Raw genomic sequence first — 24977 nt, 5'->3', positions numbered from 1 at the left:
TACCTAGCGGTTCAAATTTAGCATGGTTAACTTGTAGTCAAAAGCAACATTCTGCTTAGTTTCAAATCAGCAGTAGATGAAATCGGCTGAGTCGCAATGACTGACAAAGCCTGTGGTAGAAAGGAGAGAAGGCTAAAAGGTAAGCAGTGGAAAATTCTGATCAGCATTAGTTTCTCAAGTGTGTTTCTTTGGTGTTTTACTGCTTACCTTTCTGGATATTATGTGCAGAGCATTGGTATGTTATTGGTTTGTTGGTTTTACCATGATGCTGCATAACTTCATCATCAGAAGCATAGCAGAGTATGGTGAAACCAAAGTTTTGTTTCTAATCCTTAATTATTTTCTATTTTGGTTTTAAAAAATAATGATACTTAGCTGCTTTTTGTTTAATAATAGGTTGTAGCTGGGTGACATGCCTTTTGTATATGGCAGCTAGAATAGGCTCTGGGAAACCAGATAAATGCTGTTATGTAAGAAGTTTAATGTGCAAGTCTAATGGTGGATGTGCTCTAGTAGCATCTTGTCACGGTAATTGGTAACTGAGATACAGAATCTTTGTATAATCTATCCCATACAAAAGAGGCTCTCGATACTTACAATCTTCAGGTTGTGTCAGGCAATATAAAGCAAGCTCACAACTGTCATATTTATTTTAGTAAGTGCACTTCTCAAAAAATAAAATTGTTTTGTGGATTATTGTATATCAACTTTTCTTCTTTTAATTGCTAGAAAAAGAGAAAATGGATTTATAATATGTATTTGTTAAAAGCAATCTTTTTAGGAATAGCGTTTGTATTTGTGTTCTACACAACTAGCTGGTGAAACAGAATTTCAGAAGCCTGGCAAGAGTGCTCATAAAACTGATATTAATGACCTTGTCACTGATGCACTGTAGTTAGAGATTTAGAGTATAGACCTATTTTAATGTTAAATATGGTTTCTGTATGCTCTGCAATGTTTTCTGCTCCCATGTAATCTTTGTTATTCATTTCAGCATGCCAAACAGGGAGTAGGATTTCTATACAATCATGCAGGAATTGCTTTCCTATTTCTGCTATTTTTAGAGAGTTTCTCTGAGAACCAAAGACAACATGCGCTTTCAACTGACTATGACAAAATGGCGTTAACAATTCTGTCCTCTTTGCAGTTCTTAACGGAGCAAGGTGTCTCAGTTTAGGCGAACTCAGAATTACAACAGAGCGTAGCTGATCTCAGACACTTCACCACGCCGACTTAGAAGTTTGATGAAATGTTATTGCTGCCTAGCAGAAGTCCTAAAACTGGACTGTATCCATATATGTAGCCAATGCATCAGTGTTACGTGTCTTCCACTACAGCACGGTCAACAAAGATTAACTGCTTCTTGCAGCAGCTGGCTAATGCAGATACTGTCAATTCCTATGCACTGTGCAAGATTCTGCCCCTCATTATACTTAGAGGTCCGTTAGCTTATGGAGGTGCAACTGGCCACAGAATATGGACTGTTGTCATTCAGAAAGTACAAAAGTAAACTTAAATCTAATCCCTTCACCACAGGAAAATTCTTTTATGTCCCTCAGTGTGATCTGATGATCATCCAGTGTACAATACCGTGTTTCTGAAAAGTAACAAAATTGCTGGTCTTGGCTTCGCGTTTCTGTGAGATAACGAGAAATGTCAGCTGGCAGTGTTCAAAGGAGAAAAAAGCATTCTTAGTAGCACTGAAAACCCCCCATAGTCTAGGGCATCTAAAAATGAATGTTTTTCTCCAGCCACTTTTAGTATTGCCACATTTATCATTTCTGTAGACTTTCTGCATAAACAGAATCATCATCTGCTTCTGACCGATCAAATGCATCTCAGCGTGCGTTTGTTTGATATATTATTGAATCAAGCTCTTGCTCTTCTCTATTTCTTTCCATTAAAGTGCTTGACCTCAAAATGTTGTATGACAGGATTATCATGGGAAGAATGCCTGAGTAGGATGCAGCTGTAACGCCATGCATTCATCGCACCTGAAGTAACAGTTTCCCTAGGCTTAAAATCCTTATTTCTGCTAATCAGTTAAAGGCAAACCTATGCAAACAATATTATTATCCCAGTGTGAATTTTTTAACGAGAGCGTATGAGTTTTTGTCAGATCATACAACTTGTCACAGATGTGAATATACTCAGGGATTTTCAACAGGATGAGATGAAATCTCTTAAACTAAAAATTAAAGTGATCCAGAAAAGTTATGACAGTGGCTGGGGTGTTTTCCTTGTTCTCCACAATATTTCCGCTTTCTCCTTGACTGTTCTTCTCTGGGCTTTTTGGTTATTTTTATCACATCTTCTATATTTTATTCATTTTGTTGCTCCCTCTTGATTCCTCTTTTTGTTAGCGGTATCTGTTGTCTGTCCTGTTTCCAGTATTTTCTTCCCGTTTCCTCTCTCCTCTTTCTCAGATGTTTCTGCAAATGTTTTGACTTGGATTGTGTCTTGAGTGATCCGCATAGTTATAGCTGTATTCACTGATGACTGTTAGCTGTACAAAAAGTAGAGTAGATCCAGGAAATCCCAAAGCAGTTAATTACTGAATCAGCCTCTGGAAAGAATACCTTCAGCTGTGCTGTCAAGCATAGGACCCATCTGCAGTGACACTAGTACAGCTTGATTGACATCATCATGCTGTGGGCAATTAATTAGTGCACAGATATTTGCTGTTTGTTGTGACCACCAGTTTTAGAGCTGTTGGCTTAATCTTTGCCTGAATTATGATCACATCTCTGCATTTGGGAGAAAAGGCACAGCTACATTCAGTCCATTTTTAGTTGTTTCAGCCCTTGAGTGTGACGAAATCAGAAAAATAAATGGTTTGATTACAGGCAGCAATGCACAGTTGGTCTCATCTGTTTTGACTGCACTTTGAATCTGGTATTTCAACAGAGTCAGACTGAAATAGGGTGAACGCAGGAAATAAAGGAGGCTACAACACGTGACATGGCCATCATTTCTTAACTTACAGATTTTTTTCTGATGTGTAAATGGTATTTCCAATCACAGTGTTCAGACTGGCCTTAAAATTCTTTATACCAGATGAACATGAAAGCTTTGCTAGTGTCTATTGAGCAATACTACATTTACAGCAGTGTATAATTAGTTTTCCATGTACTGAAAAATCATTGAGTTAACCTGATATCATGCATGTTGCTGTTTTTATCTTAACATCATAGACCAAGTATCTACTTGATGTTTTACTGTGCATTTTATTTCAAAATATTTTACATTGTCCATTTAACTATCATAAACATAGAATAGAGTAGGGCAGGGGGCAAATATAATGCTGAACTAAATATAGCTCTTTCCTCTTTCCTGACCCTCTGTTTTTAGTCTCCAAGACTAGTAACATTTTTCTTTACAACTGATTGATTCAGCTCCATCTTACTGATTTTGTCAAATCACAACACTTAAATCAAGAGACGCCACATGTATCTGTCCTGGGCATTTATTTTGGCCAAAGCCTTTACAGCCTTGTTACCTCTCATTTTTTAGTGGTTGCTATGATCTTCACACTTACATACCTATAATTTGCAAGCAGGGCAAAGAATGAGGCCACACAGCAAGAGGTTATCCAGAAATCCTTCAGGTATCTGAAAAGCCTATTCCCTCTCCTTTCTAATTTATAGCTTTGGTAGCTTACTGCTCTGTTTCTACACAAAAAAAGTACTACGTTTTATTTCAGACCCGAAGAAGCACTATAGCTGTTTTGGCTAAACCCCACACATTATTGAGCAACTTTATCCAGCTCATGTTTGTTTAGCAGCATCTCCATACTTCTCTCAGCATGGGCCAAGACCCTCTCTTTCCGGAATCTTTAGGTCTTTCTTGAAAAAATAGTCATACCATGCTACATATGAAAAGTTCCGGAAATGTCATAGTTGTGTCATTTGGGGGGTTATTTTCAGATATTGTAGCATGCTGCGATCATCATCATGAATGCAAATATAATTAGACTCAGATGGAAACTCTGCGCATGCATCTGAAAGCTGAAGGGGAAAACTATGGTAGTTTGATTTCAGAATTACACGGTAGAGTCTGTTTGGTGTAGTGCAGCTAATAGGAAATACTGCATATTTTTCTCTGATCACTTGTTGCTCAAAAAACACAATTCATGAGGACGTCAACAGTTGTTTATACTTACCTTTTAAAGTCATTAAATGGGCTTTGGATAAAATCTCCTAGGACTTCTTTTCACTGGCAGAAACTGAGTTGCAAAATATCCATGAGAGAGATAAGAAATAAATATACATGAGAAAAATACATCATTACAGAACTGTGTGACCTTTGTGTTACTGCAGCCATGTGTGATGAGGAACCACAGTGCTGTAGGACTGCTGCAGTGCCGTTCTCTTTTATTAAATCTGACAAATTTTTCTCTCTGTGCAGATGCATATGAGTGTAAATCAGAGCTGGCCTTAATTAAAGTGCAGAACATTTTTGCTCAAAACATTACATTTTAAGAGTTTCTTTCTCTTGCTTCTTTCCCTTTTGTTATTGGGGAAATTTTAATCACTTGTTCAAAAGCAATTTAGTCTTTAAATCTGGCCTGACTCAGTGACACCTCTGTAGCTCTGCATTGCAACCACAAATTCCATGTTCTGCTAGGTTACTTACACAGCCTTATGGGCCTGATCTGTCAAGACTTCTAATAAGCGCTGAGCAGCTGAACAAACTTTATTGAAATGTGGTGGAATAACTCCATAGGCTTGAATAACAAACACTGGCACTGGCAGCAGGTCAGCAGTAATTTCCCGAGGACAAAGAGGAGTAATTTTAGAGTGGCAGGAATGGTTATAACTTCGCATGCTCCTGCCACCATTCTACCCCGCCACGAGTTCTGGAAAATAGTCAGAAATAAAATCCTTGTCAAAATGCCCCTTGCATTCCCAGGACATTTTAAGTATACTTTAGCATAACAACAGCTATTAATGTGTGTGCTTCAAAGACCTTTCTTAAGCCCAGCTGAGCTGCACAGCCACTTCATAAATGATTAAACTTAGACTCTGTGGCCAGGACCAGTTACGAGTGCCAAGCCTAACACAGTGATTTTTCAATCACAGTCTGCATTGACTTCATTCAGAACTGTAGGTGTTTACTTCCTCTGACAAGCAGATGGTAGCTGTCTGAGGCAGGCCACCGAATGCAGAAATCGCTGCTGAGGAAGTTAGCCTGCAATGGCTTGTTCTAGGTAGGAAGCCAGTGTAGAATTATGAATAAATGCTAGAACCTCTAACTGTATCGCTCTTCTTCCTACACAGGGAATATGGAAGGGAAAAGCAAGCAGTAGAATAGTTAGTAAGAACTTAGACCTAAAAAATGCCTTATTTGCCAGATGATCTTAAAAACATATTTCTGTACACATATGCTGTTCTGTGTTATATATAAGCAATTATTACTGTATAAAAATCAAGCCAGTAAATGAAAATGTTGTCATTGCCCTTATCCAGTGGTGTTTCCATGAACATTTATATTCTTATTTTTTCAGGGCAAATATGTTCTGTACTTGAGTTGTTTCCAACAAGTGTGTGGCAATATTTCGTATATTTAAAAGTATTATTACAACTATATGTTCACATGTGTAAAAAGTAATTCAACTGTATAAGCGTGTCCATTTTTTCGTATATGTTTACATATATATGCACACACACAGAGTCTGCGTGTATCAGAGCTACCAGATTTCTGTTGTCTCCCTTCTCCCAGTGAGACTTGTTTCATATGCCTGCAGTGCACCCCCATAGCCTCCGTCACCTGCGCTGTGGTACATGCCAAATAAAATTGGTTATCCTGGTGTGTGATCTGCCTGCCAGCTCTTTACTGCTTGTGGGGGTCACAGGCTTGCACTGGAGGAGCAAAAGGTTGGGAGCTGTGTATGTGCATGAGTAGCAATCTTCTTCATTATTGAGAGATTGATTTTCCTCAAATGATAGTTGTGGTGTTTGTGTTTCAGAAGTAATCTGGGAGGAGATTATATGCAGAATAAGTCTGTCAAATTCCTGCAGTTTTCTTCCTAAAATTCCTCTCCATTTTTACAGCACAATCTAGTGGGGTTTGTGCAGGTGTCTTTGTTCTTTCCTTTTCCCCCTTCCTTTTTCCTAGATTCCCTTTCCTTCCTGTTTTTCCCTTGCTTCTGCAGGTCCCCACGTTTGCTTCCACTGAACTGCTGGTCTTTATTCCATTGTTCCTTTTAATGAGGCTTGGCTATGTTTTGTGTTGTATCCAGAAATAGGGATCAGGCTGCATCTTGCCTTACTTTGCCAATAATATTGCTCTGTCTGTACAGTGAGTTATAGTCTTCCCTTTTGACCCCACAACTCGGGAAAGAAACTCATTTTGTTCTGTGAAATGAGGAATTCCCGAAAGAGCGTTTGCATTCTTTGCTGACATGTGAAGACAGCTCTGTCCTTAGCACTGTGTGAGCAGTAAAATATAGCTGAAAAGATCCCTGGTCTTCAGACATGCCTGCTGGCCTGTCAGGATCTTGAAAGTGTCACTTCTTTCCGCACTGAGAACTAACAGTGCGGAGCAGAAGGGGGCAACCAAGAAGAAAATACCTACTGGCACGTAATGGCCTATTTCAGGGCAGGCTTGGAGCTTCTTGGAAATATTTCTTTTTCAGAGATATATTTTGCTACAGAGAAAAAGTCTTAAGAAAAAATGTAGCTGTGTTATTTCTCTGTCCATCATTCAAGCATAGCACAGTCGGTGCCCTGAGTACTTTGTAACAAGTTTGACCTAAATTCTGAGGAAAGACCCGCTATGTTCTCTGTTCTGCTAAACTGTAGGGTTTGTAGCAGATTTTGAGCAAGAAAGCATAAATTCTTTCATTTATTTCTGAAGGGAATTAATCATATGCAGACAGCATATGCATTGATATGGAATTTGATTTTAAATTTACCTCACATTTCTCCCCAAGCCTTCATTATCATTGTATAGCATTGTGTTACATAAAACTGCATAATTCTGTAAAGGTTTGTCTACACATGAAAGTTATTCCAAATTTAAAACAGGATGGATTTGGAGTGGAGAATAATTTATCAGTGTCTAACTATCTAGAGTTATTTTAGAATAGCATCAAATTTGCCCGCTGCTTTAAGGTGCAAGACAGCCCTAGCACTGAGCATGAATTGCATTGTCAAGAGATGGATGACAAGTCCATCTAACACAGTGATCTTCAATGACAGTCTGCATTGACTTAATTCAGAACTGTAGGTGTTTACTTCCTCTTTCAAAAGCAATTCTTGTTTGTCAGGTGGGACATTCTGGAAACTTTTAGTTTGTATGAAAAGTGTATTTGCTTGATTCATGCTAATCAAAGAATAGTTAATAGGGTGGTTGTAAAAAGATTCAATTTAATAAGGCATTCATAAATAGAAAACATACCTTGAAAAATTATACACTCAGAACTATAAAAGCAAACGTTCAGCCTTTGGCTGCTGCAGTGGAAAAGTGTTTTGACTACCTGATAAATAGGATAGTGCAGTGATATATTTAAAAGACCCAGAATAGTGAGTTTTAAACTTCTCTCTCTTATCTGATGCACCCATTTCAAGACTCAACGAACGTATCAATTCTGTATGTATGTATTAAAGATAACGGGCCTTAATTTCTTTTTGCAGCATCAAGGAGCAATTATCTAATGCAAGTAAACTGCTGTGAGCCAAAATGCATTTTTATTTTGATTACTTTAGACTTTCTTGATGTATTTCAGTATTTGGAATCACAGAAAAGTCTCGTATGGAAGGGGCCTCTGGAGATCATCCAGTTCAACTTTCTCTTGAGAGCACGGCCTTAGATTAGGTTATCCAGGGTCCTGTCAAGCCAAGTAAGTCTTGAATCATTTCCAGCGAGGGGGATTCTACCACTTCTCTAGGCAACCTATCCCAATCTGCAATTCTTTTTAAGGTGAAGAATTTTTTTCTTGTATCCAGACAGAATTTCCCATGAAGCAATTTGTGTCTTTTGCCTTTTGTTCTCTCACTGTGGATCCTTGTGAAAAGAGTACCTCCACCTTCTCTATAACTGCTTTTGATGTTCTGGAAGACTGTCATTAAACCTACCCTGAGCCTTGAAACTTCTCTTCCTCAACTGTCATCAATTCCCTCATCCCTTTTTTGTTCTTCCCAGTCACCCGTTCTTTCTAGCATCTGTAATTCTCTGGTTCCTTGACTATGTGCTTTATGAAGAAAAAATTGTTTTATCTGCAGTTTGGAAACAATTTAAATACAGAAATTACAATTTAATATTCAATTCAAATAAACAATTTAATATTTGATTCAACTACCTGAAGTAGTTTGCATTCCATATCTAAACTTTTCTACTTAGTTCCATCTTGGTTTTAAACTTGAGATCTCTATTGTATGTATATAAGCGTATGGAACCTGTTACAGAAAACAAAAAAAATACAATCTAGACAAGAAACAAATACTTTCAGTCCCTTGAAATTCTAATGTGGTTATAAAAGAAAAAAGAAAGTCTTGGAGCGGGATGTTATTGCAACAGAAATTGCGGAGGTAGTAATAGTTTACCATCTGGCAAGGCCCCCAGACCAGATGGATCCACTAATGACTTTTGTAAAGCATTTCATCAGACCCTGCGGGAATACATGACTGGCATCTTTAATTATCCTAAATTAACAGGGTTCCAGCCTTGGATGCTAGGATTCATAGTTGTTGATCTTGGAAGGGAAGGAAAAGGAAATGTTCCCTGAAATCTCTTCTTCCTAATAGATCTTTTTATTAATAAGGTGTAATGTTAAAATGTTACCAAAAGTAATATTAAAGTTCATCTTAAATGGATTGTTTGCTTAAAAGAAGTGCCTGTAGAGGCACTTTTATTACAGACGTTTTTTGCAAACACATCAGAGTGCTTTTGGAATTCACAGTTAGCTTTATGCATACACAAAAGCTTTCAGCTGCTCAGAAGAGCAGACTGCCAGGAATCCCCTTGCTTTCTTTGCCTTCCCTGGAAGGAAGGGAACGTGCACTTCCGAGATCTCTGCCTCTTACCCTCCACGTGCATCTGTTCCTGTTCCCACAGAGAGAAGATCAAGACGCGGGGAAGTGACTGCCACTACCAGCAAGCAGTACCAGCAGCAATCGCTGCTACTTTTATCCTTTCCGTTTCCACCCCAACTCTTTAGCAAGAGAGCGTCCAGTTCCCTTTCCCACAAACTTGGAAAGCAGGGAGAAACTTCCTTGTGAAATTTCTTCTGCCCACACGCTTAGATCTTGTGGGACTACACCCTGGTCAGTGAGGGCACCACATGTGCCATGGCTGCCCTTGGTTACCTGCCCATCTTTCTTCATGGAGCAGCCCTCCTCTCACTGCTCGTTGATAGTAAAGCCTTTGCTCATATAAATTTGTATAGTGCGCTTATGGGAAAAGCACGGGAATTATGTGAATTACATTTAAGAGAAATGCTCATGACTTGAAGATACGTCTTGATTTTGTTTTTCCCACTTTATTTATTTTTGTTATTGTTACTAGGTACCAGAATGGTTACGTGTTCTCAATACTGAGAATAGGTCTGCAAATGTACATCCACTGATGATAAGAGTGTGCAAACTCTGGTGGATGAGCAGAGCAGGGCAATACAGACTTAGGGAGGTAAAGTTGTGTGGTAGGAGGTGTGGGAGCGAAGAAATTAATGACTTGCTCAGCGATGTTAAGTCTTCGGTGGTCCAGCCATTCACTTCAGTCGAACAGCTCTGACATACGCTGATGTATCTCAAACAGATATCTGCAGGCCTGCTGCCTGGGACTTGCAGAAAATTGTCTGGTTGCATAATAGAGACTTGTGTGGTTTTAGATGTTCTTCCTGTTGAAAGGAATAGGAAGTAATTCCCTAATAATATTTTTCTATACCATAAATTGCAGTTGTTTGAATGCCTAATCTATTCTAATCATATTTTCATATTGCACTGATTATCACAGTATTTCAGTATTTTCCAGTGGCGCAAATAATGACGTGGTATCGTTGTAAGTGCTTTAGATATAGGATAAGATGTTTGCTTAGAAAGGTTGAAGAAATGCACCTAACGGTTCAAAACACAAGCGATGAAGTTTGTACTCATTTTAAAAGGCGGGGAAGGGCACAGAACCCGGGCCAGCAGGAAATCTTACAGTCTGAAGGCAGGAAGACACATAGCAGACATATTATACAGTTGCGCATACAGTTTTTATAGTTTAATACATAACAAACATGTAAATCATATACAGGTATCAAACAGTCACCAAGATTTGTTCTTGAAATTGGACGTCATTTCCTTACTCTGTAACCCACTGTTCTGTCTGCCAAAAATAAACACTTGGTTATCTAACAGCCAGACTGAACGTAGGCAGTTATAGTGCATTGTAAAGGCTGTTAGCGGGAGATGAGTGTCCTTAGCTGTTCTGAAAAATCAGGCTACTAATTTAGGTACCAAAAATTGATATTAGTTCCTAATTTTAGTTCCCCCACTAGTTGACTTCATGCTTCAAAAAGGATAAAACAAATAACAGACATGTTCAGTACAGACATATTCATGTTGTAGGAAATGTGTTCCTGTTCTTAACCTTATACCCAGGAATGGAAATACATGTAAAATAGGAAGTTCTAGTATGTGAAAACAGAACTGTACAAAGCAGAGGTAGATGTAATTAAGCTGCAGTTCTGTTCTAGCAGTGAGATAGATAGCCCAATTAATCTTTTCCGTCTGGTTTTTATCACTGAAGAAAAGTATTCTAACTTAATTATAGGTATCACAGCTGAAGTATGGTGGAGTCATCCTGTATTCCCCTTATAGGTTTAGGATTGAGGTGAACTAGTTGACACACAGTACAATGTAGAGCTCAAGCCTATGAAGGAAAGGAGGAATGAGCAAGTGCAGGAGCAGATAGAACAGTTTTACTGGGCATTGCGCTAAGAGAGTTCTTTTTGCATGAATTGTTCTTTAACGTGAAAAAATTGAATACATAAGTTTTTGAAACTTCCTTAAGTTTTTTGATGAATTCTTAATAATTAGTATTATCTACTCCTGGGATAGGCGAAATATTCAGCTGCCCTAAGCCATCTGTTGAACATCAGTTTATTAATAGGATATTTTTCCTTATTCCATCTGTAGCTCACATACTCAGACATTGTTCAAATTTGTTTCCTGGATAACAGTGTAAAACTGTCTCTGTACTCATATTACCTTAGGGAGGGTTTTTTATTATTAACATCCCCAAGCTAGATTTTCAAACTAGACCCTCTGGGTTTTGTCAAAGAGAATACCTCAAGGGTTGAAGGGTAGCTCGACAATAGCTCAGAATAATTGCAAAGAGCAGCTTCTGCTGCTGTGTCACTGCTGATAGCCTGCCTTCCTCTTGTTAATGTGGGATGAACTTTGCTAAATGGCGGCCTTTTGTCTTTTGTGTTACAATGAAACTCTGTTATGTGTGATGAGGAAAATATAATTTTTTAAATTTTTTTTTTAATGATGCTACTGCTTGGTTCCAGAAAATGTTTGACGTCTAAGAGAAATGCTTCCAACACAACAAAATGGAAGTAAATATTAGCGTTCACACTTAGGCAGGGGTGAGAGAGAAGGATACTATGGGCTGCCTGGTGGAAATTTTCATATCTGAAGGATCATGAACAGAAATATAGTTTGATTCTGCTAATAGAGCCTGCATTAGAATGCAGCTTGCAGTAACATATTGCTGTACAAATACTACAGAGAATAAAAAAGTTGAGTGTTTAATAAATGTAAAAGAAAGAGTTGGTCAAAGCAAGTCTTCTGAATGCTAGTGGAGTTAATCACTGAAAACCGGGAAACAGTTCTTGAAACATTGGCGCCTTTCTTGGATTTAAGAAGTAGAAATGTTGCTTGATGTGACAGGTTTTGTGCAAAGTACTGTTTCTAACTGGCTGTTAGAGAAAATGAGGTAAACTAATAAAGGTACAGTAAATTTTACCTCTCCTTAGGCAGCAGTAAATAAAAGTAGATCTTAAATACATATGTCATTGTTCTTCAAATATAGGAGAAGCAATTTATTTCTCTGTCTCTTGTGAGGCTACTATCTTTAAACATGTAGAGATGAGCGGATTTCTTGCATGTATTTTTCATAGTGAAAAATATCCATTATTCAGCCACTGGTCCATATTTCAGAATATTTGAGCTGATGTGTAAAAGAGGAATAAATTGTAGAAAGTCATCCACTGACTTTATAAAGCTATGAAAGACTAAGATAAAAGCCTGTGTGTTCATTCAGCTTACCAAGCAAAAGAATTCAAAAATTCTCTGGTTATGTTTTCCTTAAAGTTTCTGGTTAAAATATTATTACATGATAAATTGTATTCTGCACTAGCCATGTTGGTCTCAGTAAAATATTATTTGAAGTAAATAATGGGATAGACTGAGTTTTGAAGACAGTTGATATGATCAATCCAATAAATCAAAAGGAGCTGAAGTTTTTGAGAACTAAAAAAAATTAAGGTTTTTTTAATTTAATTTTTACATTTTATACTATTTTACTGATTCAGAAAGTGTATTATAACTTCAACTGTGTTCTATTTCAGCCTTGCAGTTCACCCGGATAAAACTTTAGTAGCTACAGGGCAGGTTGGGAAGGACCCTTACATTTGCATCTGGGATTCCTACCGTGTACAGACTGTGTCTGTTCTTAAGGATGCACACACACATGGAGTTGCCTGCTTAGCTTTTGATTCAGATGGCCAGGTTTGTATATCTTCTTTCTCTGTGTTTTGAATTTAGTTTGATTTCTGATTCTAGCAAATATGCACATTAAAGTATTTTATGTTTAGGTAGCTATATGGCTGTAGTGCTGAAACTCCTGTTACAATTAAGTTTTTAATTTTAAGGACTGCAAATACAGCTCTTTCAAAGATGTTTTTGAGACGAAAATCACAACCTAGCGTTCAAGGCAAGTAGAGGCATTGGGTGTGGGACAAATATCCATAGAAGAAATGGCCCTCTGTGGCTCAAATGTAATAGCTTCACCACATACTTGTCACCTACTGTTCAAAGAGATCATTTCCTGGCAAAGTCCTCACAACCCTGCAGCTTTTTTGGCAGAGGAGCTCCAGTAATCTCACTGCTCGGAGGGTCTCATTGGCTGGGGTGCACAGTCAATTTACTTGAATAATGGGGTTAGGACACAGAGTGTGTGGCTTTGTACAATGTCATTAGATTATATGATTATATGATATTTTGAGACAAAATTTAAAATGTAAGTAAATGGTGTTCTAAATTCACAGCTAAACACATTGACCCCCCCCTGCTGCAGAGGCAAACTATTAAAAGCATTCAGTTGTGAATGAAGTAGGAGGAAAATAGATCTACGATTCACATAAACCTGATATATTTCACATTCATAGTTTTATAAATATCTATCTGTGCAATTTTGTGATTATTGATGTCCGAATGAGTTTTCTGATGTAACACTGTGGTCATACTTTATAGCTGGTTGCTAAAATATTTTTAGGAATGCATAGATGAGCTGATACCTGGATTCTTGCACAGATCCTTACTGGTGTTTGTATTTGCTTGTGTACCTCAGAATTGCATCCCAATAGGGCAGAACTGCCTTTAGATGATTTTCTTAAAACCATGTACTAGATGGTTAGCTGTCTATTGAGAAGTGCTTTATTATCATATGCCTAGCTGCTCTTCCACTGACCACATAGTGCTTTTATTACTCTTTCTGAGGTCAGAACTGGCTGTACAATGCATAAAATGTATTCTCACATGAAAGAAAAGTACTTTTTATTGTGCGTTATCTTGTGTATATTCAGTTTAAGGATTAGTCTGAAATGAAGGACTCCAACATGAGCGGCTGCCTTCAACATGTTTAAAAAGCATTGGGGAACTTGAATTACTAAACAGCGCTATGGATTATATTTCCCCGTTAAAAATTGGAACTAGCTTTCTATTTTAAGCCTAGTTTTCAACCATCTTCCTCCAGTTTTCTTAAAGTAAAGCCATTTCCTCTGAAATCTCCTGTGCCGATTCTAATTAAAGAAAAATGTGTTCCTGGGGATTGTGGAATAAAAAAATCAGATGAGAAAACCCCCAAATCAACAGAACAAAATTTCTAATGCTATAATATTTTTTAAGATATTGCTCATTCAGAAATACCTCTTCTTAATTTTTTTTTTCTCATTTTTAACTTCATAAGACTGGTGGATAAACTTTTTTTTAAAACCTATTTAAGCACCCGATGGGAATAAAGACTCACCAAAGAGCCCAGTCAGTATGAGTTAAAGGTGGAGGCTCTTCTGAAAATCCTGCTGGGTTCCTTGCTGTTAATAAAAAACCGAACTTACTGCTGTGTTGACCTTGCAGAACAGTAACGTTCTGTTTCTGGAAGTGCTGGAGAAGTTGCAGTTTATTCTGGAAATAAAAATTTGCACAGAACGCTTTCATATCTGGAGAAAAACCAATGCTGGAAAACATAAATATGGATAATGTATCTTGGCTTTTTGCTGCTCTTGCTGGCTTTGCAGAAGAAGCTGCTGTGCTGAGCCAAAATTAAAGGACATGGTAGAAAGACTTGGAGTGTTTGGAATTCGGAGCTTCTAACAGTTCCAGTTTATTTAGTCAGCACACCCAAGGGAGCTGGCATCTTGTGACAGGACAAAACAGACTTCGCATACATTGCTTACACCTTTCCTTCTGATGCATACCTTTCATTCCTTTATATTGAATGTCTGTTAATAGCCCAGAAAGATTTGTATTTTAGCCCCAAAACACAAATAAATTCAACAATAACATAAGGCACAGATGCAACAAGAAATGCATTATTTTCTCTGCTACCTCTGTCAGCTGTCCACTTTCTAAATAAATGTAGACTGAGGAAAAGCCCAGATAATTCTGCTTCTCTACCTGAGCTGGATCCCCATAAAGTCAGCTGGGGTTCCTCCCACTCTGCTGTGCACAGCTTCTGGTTCCAAGGCTAGCTGCTGAGTGCTGCGCAGCTCCAGTATGTGGATTTACTGTGGGTCCCAAAATAGTGACACTGCATCTGTATTTTAGCCAAGTTAATTAATTAGCTCTTTTTGTACCAGAAACTCTGGGGTGTCTGTTTCAGGCATTCAGATGAATTGGTTCTGAAATATTACTCCCTGCTGGACTTCAGCTGGCACTGCACGGAGACAGCTTAGTTGTCTCTGCAGTGCTTCCCTGGCATAATTTACCACAAACTGGGTAATGGAGTAAACAGGATTTGTTAACTTTAATATATGGAGAAGATCTATATGCAGCTTAAATCAAGGGATAGCTTGTATGCTTCCTTTATTTTATGTACCTTCAATACAGCTTTAAATTTGGAGACAAATATGTTTTGAGTAAATTTCCTATTCTGTACGTTATCTGTAATTAATACTGTATTTTAAAAGTACTGATGGGAGCTGAATATCTTGCAGAACTGTTGCGATTTAAAAATATGTATTTTAGTTTGGGCTTTTTCTATATGGCCAGGAGATGACATTTGGCGGGGGGGAAGCTGCACTTTGTTCAAATGTTTAATGAAGACCTGCCAGTTTGCCTATAATTAAAAATGTCTTTTGTTGAATCAGGAATTAACTGCAGTTTCTCCTTAAAAGTACTAACATCTACCCTTCACAGAATTGCCTACAAAGCTGATGTCTTTTATATTGAAGTATTTCACCAATACTACACAGTTCAATTTCTGTTCTGAGTTATTTTAGATGAACCCCTTTTGTGTGCTTTCTAAAAATTTTTTTTTTTTTTTAAATGGAGTGAGGAGGGCACTGCCATAATACATACATACATTTCTAAATTTGGTGTTAGGTAGCAGTGGGCTTCTTTAGCCAGATCTTCTAAATCTGTGTAGATTTAAAAATAATTGTTTAATTATGTGCATAAACTACTTGGCAGATATTTTCTTCTGGTAGTTCTGTGAATTCTCTGAACAGAATCTGTCAAATTCTCTTCCAGAAGGAGGGCTAAAAGTGTAAGTGTTTCAACCAAAAAGGAAATTCAGCATTTATCACTTTACTTTTCTGCCAGTGGGAGACCTTCCTCAGTAGACCTATGTTAGAAGAAAATATAAAATATTTCTTAATTTCCCCTAGTACTTTCACTGTCCATCTACCTCACTAATGGTAATTTCCTGACTGGTAGTTACAGTTCAGGTCTGATGTTGTTCACATCATGAATCTAAAAGATAACTGTAAGTACTGCCATGGTTTCCATGGTGAACAGAACAGTATAAAAGAGCTGAGAAAAAGTTGGAATCGGTGAAGGTTCCATGAAAAATATCTTGTGTTTTGATCAGTACATACAAACCCCTGGGTAGGTGTAGATTGCTCAAGGGCACATAAAACTTATTTTTGCTACAATAACAGTTCTTTCTGAAAAGAGATATTTTTACGTTGGTAACTGGCAGGAGCATGTTCATTCTTTCCCGTATTTGATTTTCGTTTTCCTTCATTACTGGACGTCTAATAATCAAGCATGTTGTCCTAGGTTAAGTGCAGCTAGTCAGTACACATCTAGTGATAGAACCCCAAATTTCAAACCTACCTTTATCTACCATTTCAAAGACTCACATATGTGGAGAGTCTTCAGACAGATTTTGATGTAATATATCATAATCAAATCTTCTGACTACTTGGTGTCTTGCAAGTTCCTGCAGTAGATTCTCACACAGCTTGGTTTCACAAGACCTCAGGTGTTTTTATTTCAGTGAAAGACAATATAAAAGTAGACTGGACTCAGAGGAACTCGTGGTTTAAGTCTGTAAATAAGTTTTTGGGTTTTTGGTTGGGGTTTTTTTTCTCATTAATACCATATTGCTTAGTACATTTGCTGGTAGGATATTGGTTGGGTTATGCGTTATTCACTAGGCAGAGTTCAGGTATTGCATTAGGCATAATGCAGGTTGTCAACTCCCATGAAACCAAAGTTTAAAAAGATATATTTCATTGCTCTAAAATAAAGCAACTGTAACTATTAAGAAGACAGTGAAGGGTGCATGTGTACCTACTGCATTTAAACCAGAGGCTTTTGATAGTGGCTCTCTTAAGAAGGAAGATGTACACTATGTTTTTACGCTTATAAATGGTATGAAAAGGCGTGGAGTACCTTGTTTCTGAATTATTTTGCCAGAGAATAAAAACCTCTGTTTCTTTATGAATAATGATTTCTTCTCTCAGTTGTACAGTAGTTGATAGCCTCACTGCAATTACTATTTTTTCTAATACAGCATTTTAGAGGAATCTCTGGTAACTACACTTGTTTTCTTTGCTGGCTCAGTCCTTTTGTATTATGACAGACATCTCCAGACTTTAAACAATTTGTGTATTGAAAATTTGAAGCAAAAAATAGTGGACATTTAGTTGAAGGAAGGAAATTCAACTGAAGAGATTCAGTTTGCAAGTCATCTTCTTGAAGCAAATCTTCAAGGAAAAGATCTGGTCAATGTAATCTCTGAAACATAAGTCCATTTGGATGAGGTGGTTCATCTGCTGTTCTTTGTCTCTGAGGTAAAAAGAAAGGTTTCATTTATTGCATGTTCTTGAAGTGCAGGCTTTCCTATAACAGAGCAAAATGCTTAGGTGTTTCAGTTGGACTGTTAATTCCTGATGATAAGAAGTTATTAGACAGGGCAATGAGAAGAACAAGGGACAGGCAGTATGGACACAACAGATACGGCTTTTTTAAGAAGTCGTGTTACTGAGCTACAAGATTGTTTCCCATGAAAATAGTCTCTCATCTTCCCATGGTGCAAGTTACTCAGGCATATTCCTTTTACTAATAGGTTGGACATATCCATTATATATCCCTATCTAACATACGTTGGCATCACATCTGTTATTTACAGTTGCAGGACATCTGGCACTAGCTTAGTTTTTGCACTGGTACAGATCATGACACCCAGTTCTACCATCTCTGGTCTGCAAAGATCTCTCACCTGATGAGAAACTCTGACAGAAATCACATCACGTTGGACATAATTAGCACAGTCACTGGAAGGGGGAAAACCCTACAACTGCCACAATAACCGTTGATCTTCTGGATATGTTGCAGATGTATGCAATCTACCTTCTCCCCCTCTTCCCTAATTATTCAAGTAGTCATTGTCAATACTAGGGTGCAAAGAAACTGAGAATCAGACCTACTTGATGTTTTTGCTATCTAATAAATTCAACGTAGACAGGAAGATTTTGCCCTCCATTTTATTTTGTTCTTTTTCTTTCTTGCGTTATTGAGATTTAAAAATATTAAAATTATTAGTTATTTTAATTGGTGATTTGATACACTAAGCTATGTAAAAAGCAATTATTAAAAGTATATCCAATTCTGATTCTAAAGCTCAACAAAATGAGCATAATGAACAACACTGTATTTGGAAATAGTGAGAGCTTTTATTTCCCATTCGCTGTTATTATCAGGTTAATTGATCAAAATGCTAGAATTGTGTGCACCTGAAAGAAGCACTTAAAATCTTTCATTATAAGAATTGCACTTGAGACATTGGTAACCTGAAATTAATAACCTGACTTTTTAGAAAAGATTAGACATTTCAGGGCTTTCTCCAGTGAATAAATGATGTGTGGATATCTTGATGGTGCCTTTGCAATGTAGCTCAAACACAACTCACATGTGGAAAAATCCATTTGTACACGTAATAATCTGAACTACAGCAAACTGATTTTTGAGTTGATTTTCTGTTAACTGGATTACTATTGTTTTTCCTTAGCGTTTAGCTTCAGTGGGACTGGATGCCAAAAATACAGTGTGTATTTGGGACTGGAAGAGAGGAAAACTACTGGCAACAGCTACAGGCCATTCAGACAGGGTAATTGTATGAGGGGTTTACTGAATTTTGTCTGGGAGTTACAAAAGTGTTTTGAAAATAATTTTTGTTTATATTAGGCTAATGCAAAGATAATTTTGATCATTCTACCTGGTTTTTAAAATACTGAACAAGGTATTAATTTCTTCTCATTGTGCCTGACATAGCACAAAGCACTGTGTTAGTAAATGAGGCATGTGATGGATTCTTGAGCTGACTGTCTAGCAAGCCTAGGGAGGAAATACTTTGTAATTACACACTGATTAGGATGATTTATAGCTCTTTATATAAGATGTGAAATGCTAGCTCAGTGGACAAAGATAATGTTCTTTCTGAATATGTCAAAAGGACACTTTATCCTGAGGGAAAGTTTAATTATCTCCCTTTTATTTTTGCTTAAGACAGTTACCTGTAGGAGAAATATAATTAGGATAAATATGCCTTTTATATCTGTTAACTTCAGGTAAAGGATCATAATAACATCAATAAATATGAGAACTGAACAGGTCTGAGTTTAGAATATTATTCGGGATTAGGAAATGTTCGAACAGGTTTAGCATAAGCAAAATACCTCCCCAACATATATAAGCACAAGGATGAATACGCTAAAATAAATTACGAACACATTCTGACAACTTTTTTCTTATCCATATTATGATATTATAACATGTTAGAATGTCATAATTTTGAGGTGTTATCACGTTTTACTACACATGATGGAGTATTTGTGTATGCAAAGCAACAGACTAAACCTAATTACAGGAAGGAATTCCCATTACAGGTGTGTACGTACAGTCTGTCTGCATCTTACGTGTCATCTGAATAAATCTGGTACTTCATTTTTACTTATAATGTTCCCAATACAACAGAAACTTAGTCCTTATTTGAAATTCTCTTTCAGAACTGATTCACTTTCCAGTTATGTCAGTGGAAATTTTGCTACTGACCTCAGTAATTTCCTGAAGTAACTAGTGATTGTGGTAACCTCATTGGTTCTCAGCTTGGACATTGAAAAGCTGAATGCCAGAGGTGAAAAGTCTAAAATAACATATATAACATATTGGTGAAAAGTCTAAAAATAGCATATTGTTGCAAATCTGGGCCAAAATACAAACTTCTTGTTTCCAAACTTTATACAAAATTTTCCATTTGACATAATCCCATAGTCATAGAATACACTGTAAGTTTGTTCTGGTAAGCTGTATAGGATCTGATACTTCATTTTTTGATGCGTGCTATTATAAATGTAAATGTAACATTAATCAAAATGAAGAATTCAATTTTTAATCTGTAGGTTAGGTCAGATGAATGATATTCAGCCATTTTGTCACTGAGGTCTTTTGGCAATCGGGTTAAATTAGATACTGTACCTTTCACCTAAAATAATGAATAAAGATAAACGTACCAATCTTTCTTCCCTAAACTTGAGGAACGTTAGCTTACACCATAATTCCCATTTTATTTGAGACAGTAAATATTGTTTCTTCAATAATATCTTGGAGCTAGAATAGATTGGTAGTGTGAAGGCAGCAATGAGGTTTGTTGACAGAACTGTGTGAGGGAGCCTGCATATTTGCCTTAATCTTTGTTTACAGAGAGTTCCAAATTTAACTAAATAGTATTCTTTCATTTTTAGTAATATGTTGCAACAGAAATGGTGCCTAAAAATTGATAAAAGCAAGCTGAGCCTAGATGCAACTACTGTATAATTTAAAATATCAGCTTACTGTATTTCTTAACAGATATTCGATATTTCCTGGGATCAGTATCAGCCAAATAGAATCGTCAGCTGTGGAGTAAAACACATAAAGGTAAATAGCTTTTATTGTTTACTTGTTAAAAAGTAAATAAATGTCACAGAAGAAATTTGTCCTCTTATATGATGAGGGCTTTATATATAAGACAGTTTATATTTTTCTTTCTTTACTCTGTGAACATTTTAGCAAAACTTTTTGGTTGAAGCCAGTTTAGACATTCAGCAGTGACTGAGGTGCAGATCCACTTAGCAAGCAAAGTGGGAAGATCATTTGGTGTAATTGTCATCATATACTTGTAATTTTAGGGTTCTCTGCCCTCTCCATTCCACCTAAATTGTCTCAAAATTGTCTCAGCCTTTAGTGATTTCTCTCATCAAGCATCACAAAGGGTCACTGAACAGGTATAGGAGGAACCAAGTTAAAAGCGTGTATTGAATGAACTGCTACCAGCATTTTTAGGAATACCATGGAGAAGGTATGCAATACCTGCAGAGATGAACAGATGAAAACTCTAGGGCCCCACTAGTTCTCCCTCTAAGTCACCTTTTCCAGAGGTGATTTAAATATGAACCTAGATATATACTATAAGTTTATGGTAAAACATTCTCGTGCCTGTAAAAAACTTAGAAAGAAATCCTTCTGCTTGCCAATATTCCCTGCAGGCTTCTATTTTTCTCCTGTCTCATCAAAAGCATTCCTAACAGATGGCAATTATTTCACATGACTGGGGTGGGAAGAGCTTTAACTAGAAGTTTAGGAGACCAGTTAATATCTCTAGTTCTGGTTACTGAGAAGCTTGTGCCCTTAAAACCACCACTGCTTTCAAACTGTGGGTGGTTTTGGCAGAAGTGATACCATCTGTTGTATTCTGCAAGCTGTTTTCTAAAACCTGTCTTTGTTTGGCACCTGTATTCTGTTTAAAATGGCCATAATTACCCTGAACATCCACAATACCAGGCAAAGTAAATACGTATAGATACAGGCATGCCAAAAAAAAAAAAGGGGGGGGGGGAATGACTAGATATTCCCCTCCAATGATGCTCAAACAGCAGTCTGTGTACTTGCCGTTCATTATAAGGCTGTGGGAATGTGATAATTACTTCAACTTGCAGCGAAGGAAAAGAACAGCTCTAATGTAATTGTATCACTTGGAGAATTGGGACTAATACTTGGGAATAGTGCCATTTGTTCCTTTAGCATTTCAGTCCTATTGGCTCATTTGGCTGAGCAGATATTAGAAGCTGTGGTAAAGCCTAGGAGCTGAGGAATCTCAGACTGAGCTCAGGCTCCTCCCTCCATCCATTTCCTAACACTGCTACCTGCTCTCTTGCCCTTCTGTGGCTAACCAGAAGTGAGGAGAGTATATGTTTTACTCACAGTATGAAAGCCCTGGGGGAAGTATTCCCACTGCCTTCTCGTAAATTGGCTTATGTTAAGAGGCAATGGGAAAATTTAATTGAATTAGAAATAGAGAAGGATCTGAAATAAAAATCCTTGCTCCAAGGATTTTCTGGAATTCAGCTTTATAGGAATTTTATAGGAGTAAGTACAAAGAGAAAGACCCAAAAATTTGGCTTATAGCCATGAAAAGATGTAGGCATATAACGTGGGAATGAGATAGACATTATGCATCTATGTCCGACACTTCAGTATTCCTGTCCAATCATCTCTGAAAGTATCTTTCCAGTGTGCGATCCACCACAGAGCATAGATGCCTCAACTAATAAAGACCTGAGCTGGCAAGTCCATTCAGGACTATGCTACGCCATGTAGATTTACTGTTCTGTTTCTGCATGTGTCCAGAGCATCCTAGTGCTGGCAGGCCTGGATATTTCAGCACTTCTCTTACACATCTAGTTGAAATTCTCTTTACTCTGCCTTCCCTGGAAGGTCTGATCCTTGAGAGGGAGCTGAGTGCACTAACTATCCTCTCCACTTGATAAAATTATGTTTGTTTAAAAAAAAACCAACCCAGGCACTCTGAACTGATTCAAAAAGAAATAGTATGATATTTCTAGCCCACCCTTCTAAGAGAAACTTTGTATTCTCTTGACTCTTTTCTCTTCCCCAGTCAGTCTTACATTCTTTTTTGCAGAATGTTACTGTGTCTGTGTAGAAGTCAAGAAAGTCACCGTTCCACACTTAGAGAACCTACTACTCTCGTAGTCAGAGAGTTGTTTCACGTACAAGCGTTTGCAGTCTCCATCCGACAGATGGTTTCTCAGTAAATGTAACTATATTTGAGGGACGTATCTCTTCCAGTGCATTGGAAAAGGGCAGAAATGTCTACTCCAGGCACAAAAGTTCTTTAAGATCAAGTATTTTATTACTTCTGAACTGTAGCTGTATTTTAAGTTTTGCAGAGAAGAAAAATGGGCCGTTCCTGGCTTTAAAAAGCGTGTGTTCATATTGCCAGATACCACCCAGCAATACATGATAAAAGGTAGTGAGATAATGAGAAGGGGTAGTGTAGCAATAGTGAGTCGGAATTGTGCCTCACTTTCTCAAACAGTTTGATCATTTTGTTTTGTTCTTAGATTTACTGCATTTGCCTGGGGGTTTCCTTGGTAAGTGGGTAAGTTTTGGAGTAATGGGCATCCTGATAGGACTACAGGAGTCATTTAAGTGTCTGTCCAGACACTGCTCTGTAAGGATGTATGTCTGTGAGATCTGCATGCTAATACCAAAAAAGAGAAATTCTGCAGAAATTTTTCCTAATGTGCCATTTACATTTCACAGTTTTGGACATTGTGTGGAAATGCACTGACAGCAAAGAGAGGAATATTTGGTAAAACAGGAGATCTCCAAACTATCCTTTGTTTAGCATGTGCAAAAGAAGATATCACGTACTCTGGTGCTTTAAATGGAGACATCTATGTTTGGAAAGGGCTAAACTTAGTCCGCACAATTCAAGGAGCACATAGTGTAAGTTGTGTTTTTAATGTCAATTTCTGAAACAAACTGTTCATTGAATTGAAAAACTTCTTGAAGGCTTATCTACAAAGATTTTCTTCTGTTTCAGGTCAGAAGAATGTCTAAGGCTGTTCATCAATTAAGAACTTATATGTAATCTTATACTTTGTTTACATGTTGCCAACAGATGCTAGCTGCTGAACTGATATTGACAGAACTGCTTATATTTATAGCATTGATTTAACCAAGCAGACTAAATCTAAAGTGAAGTCTGTAAATCTAAAGCTTCGCAGATTGAGTAGCCTCAGTTATGATCAGTTTACTTAAAAACAGTTGGTAACCAAATGATCTTATTTTAAACAGAATTTTACCACTAAAATTCCCAACACTGAAGACTGACTCTTCATAAAAGCTTCAATGTGGAGTAAGCCTGTTTAATCTGTGAATTGCACTCCGACCATATTCCAAAGACAGTTTACTCCAATTGGCTTCATAACACGCCCCCCAGTCTGGTGCGCTTATAATTACAGAGAGAAAGGGGAATGTATAGGATCGTGTTAGATTTCTAACCACTCTAATATAATAAATTTATGTCTCTGTTGTTGCTGCACTAAAGGCACGGTAGGATTTTCATGTCTTGTTTCAAATGTATTTGAGAACTACTCCTATTTTGAATATGATTGTGGCTAATGGCATTCTAGCATGGGTTTTTTGGACAGAAGGAAACGAGTATTTTTCTTAGACGAGTGATACGAAATCTAACAGTTGTTGCTACAGTTTTCTTCTAGAACCTTTCTAGAAAGAGCACTGCAAACTTAACATTTTTTTCTGACCTCCCAAAATTAATTATGTTGGCAGTGCATCAAGATTCATAGTAGCTTTTCAAATTAGATTTAAGTGTTCAGAGAGTAAGCGTTATTTATAGAAGTAATCCCTAGTTTATGAAAGCAGTCAGACTGAAGTCAGTGGCACATCTTACCTGCAGAACTACTGTGCAGTTGCCAGGTTGCGGTTATGTGCAGCTGCAATAACATGGAAATATCTTTGGCAAACAATAAACCCCTGTAGTATATTTGCAGAATTTTGTTTGCAGAATTTTATTTAGATTCATTAGAATGATTAAATACAATCTCTTTCTATACAATGTGTTCTGTTTCATCTTTATAAATTATGGGCTTTGCTGTGGCTAATATGCATTCTCTTGCCCAATTTCTAACCTCTGTGTAATTAATTATTAGAAATGTTAATTTATTAGGACATTGAACAAGGCCACTTTGAAAACAGAGGTCAGGTCTTCATTGTATTCATTTCCATGCAGTTCAACTTGTCCCTTAACTGAGAGGTTTTCTTTATAAAGTACTGAATCAGCAGGCATTCCATGAGCTATTCCAATGTAGTACAGCACAGTCATCATAATGAGGCATTTTCGAAAATGAAGAAATTCAAACTGTAATAGAAACTTGTCTTTCAATGAAGAGAAAG

General features: G+C 37.3%; 1 protein-coding gene across 2 annotated transcripts in view; it reads left to right on the top strand.

Annotated features, from left to right (window-relative positions):
• EML6 (echinoderm microtubule associated protein like 6) overlaps positions 1–24977 on the top strand; it is a 118555-nt gene that overhangs the window by 25795 nt on the left and 67783 nt on the right. For both annotated transcript variants that reach the window (XM_009319601.1, XM_009319603.1), the window contains exons 2-5: positions 12563–12722; positions 18730–18828; positions 20568–20636; positions 23322–23507. In XM_009319601.1, coding sequence (XP_009317876.1) covers positions 12563–12722; positions 18730–18828; positions 20568–20636; positions 23322–23507 — 514 coding nt within the window. The remainder of the gene's footprint in view (positions 1–12562; positions 12723–18729; positions 18829–20567; positions 20637–23321; positions 23508–24977) is intronic.

The sequence above is a fragment of the Pygoscelis adeliae genome, unplaced genomic scaffold (genome assembly GCF_000699105.1).
Source record: "Pygoscelis adeliae isolate BGI_AS28 unplaced genomic scaffold, ASM69910v1 Scaffold122, whole genome shotgun sequence".
NCBI lineage: Eukaryota > Metazoa > Chordata > Aves > Sphenisciformes > Spheniscidae > Pygoscelis > Pygoscelis adeliae.
This window is presented reverse-complemented; position numbering and strand designations above follow the sequence as displayed.